The sequence below is a fragment of the Gavialis gangeticus genome, unplaced genomic scaffold (genome assembly GCF_001723915.1).
Source record: "Gavialis gangeticus isolate Ggan-Ray unplaced genomic scaffold, GavGan_comp1, whole genome shotgun sequence".
NCBI lineage: Eukaryota > Metazoa > Chordata > Crocodylia > Gavialidae > Gavialis > Gavialis gangeticus.
The window spans coordinates 13,397,079-13,397,972 of NW_017729001.1; the positions used below are offsets into that span (position 1 = coordinate 13,397,079).

The 894-nt window shown below is 73.5% G+C and overlaps 1 protein-coding gene across 1 annotated transcript in view; it reads right to left on the bottom strand.

Annotated features, from left to right (window-relative positions):
* The window catches only part of LRRC75B (leucine rich repeat containing 75B), a 47,855-nt gene extending 46,967 nt beyond the window's left edge, over nt 1-888 (bottom strand). Inside the window, exon 1 of the mRNA XM_019506868.1 lies at nt 303-888. Within this exon, the coding sequence (XP_019362413.1) occupies nt 303-590 (288 nt within the window). The 5' untranslated portion in view covers nt 591-888. The remainder of the gene's footprint in view (nt 1-302) is intronic.
* Between the last annotated feature and the right edge of the window lie 6 nt (nt 889-894).

Below are 894 nucleotides of genomic sequence, written 5' to 3' on the forward strand. Positions count from 1 at the left end.
GGGGGCGGTATGAGCCCAGCCCAGCTTGACCTCTGCCCCGATTGAAGGGGGAGATGGGTGTGTGTGTACCTAACAGCCCAGTCCAGCGAGGCCCCCTGCCCCGACTGTGGTGTGTCTGTGTGTCCTGTCTTTACCAGGCCACTTGCGTGGCCGCTGTCCGCATGCCCGCGGCCCCACGTGCTTTTCCCTGGTGTGGCTACGGCGCTGCCCGCGGCCCCAGCCCTGCCGCCGCCTTTGTGTCGGCCCGGGGCCCGCGGCGCGTTGCGGTGCTCGCCCCCGCCTTGCACCCCGTCCCCCGTTACCTTTCGGAGCAGCCGGAGGATATGCACCGCGTGCTCGCGCTTGTGCTCGCGGACGGTGGCCTGGATCTCCCGCAGCCAGCCCACGCGCCGCACGTAGGGCGCCGGGCTGCTCCTCCTCAGCACCCCGGACAGCTTCTCGGAGCTCAGCAGCAGGGAAGCGAACTGGAAGTCGCCCCGGCCGCTCTCGCCGCGCCGCTGCGGCTCCTTCCGAGCTGCCCTGGGACCCGCGTCCTCCCCCGAGGCGCCCTCCTCCTCCAGGCTGCTCTGCCTGCTGAGCCGGGAGCCCATGGCCCCGGCCGGCACAGAGATCGCCCCGCGGGGGCAGCAGGGGCGTGAGGCGGGCCCCGGGCCGGGTGTCTCAACCGGGGCGATCTCACGGCAGCGGCAGCGGGACCCGCCGGGGAGCCGCGGGCATCGCCGCCGCCCAAAGGGAAAACCAAAAAAGCCGGCGGCGGTTTGCCCGGAGCCTTTCCCCGCTCGGGGGCTGTTCCCGCATCAGGGGCAGCCGCCCTGCCTCGGCCGGGGAGCGGGGGGCGAGGAGGTGCCCGGCCCGCGCCTCGCAGCGCCTCTCGCTTTGTGCCGCCTGCTCCAG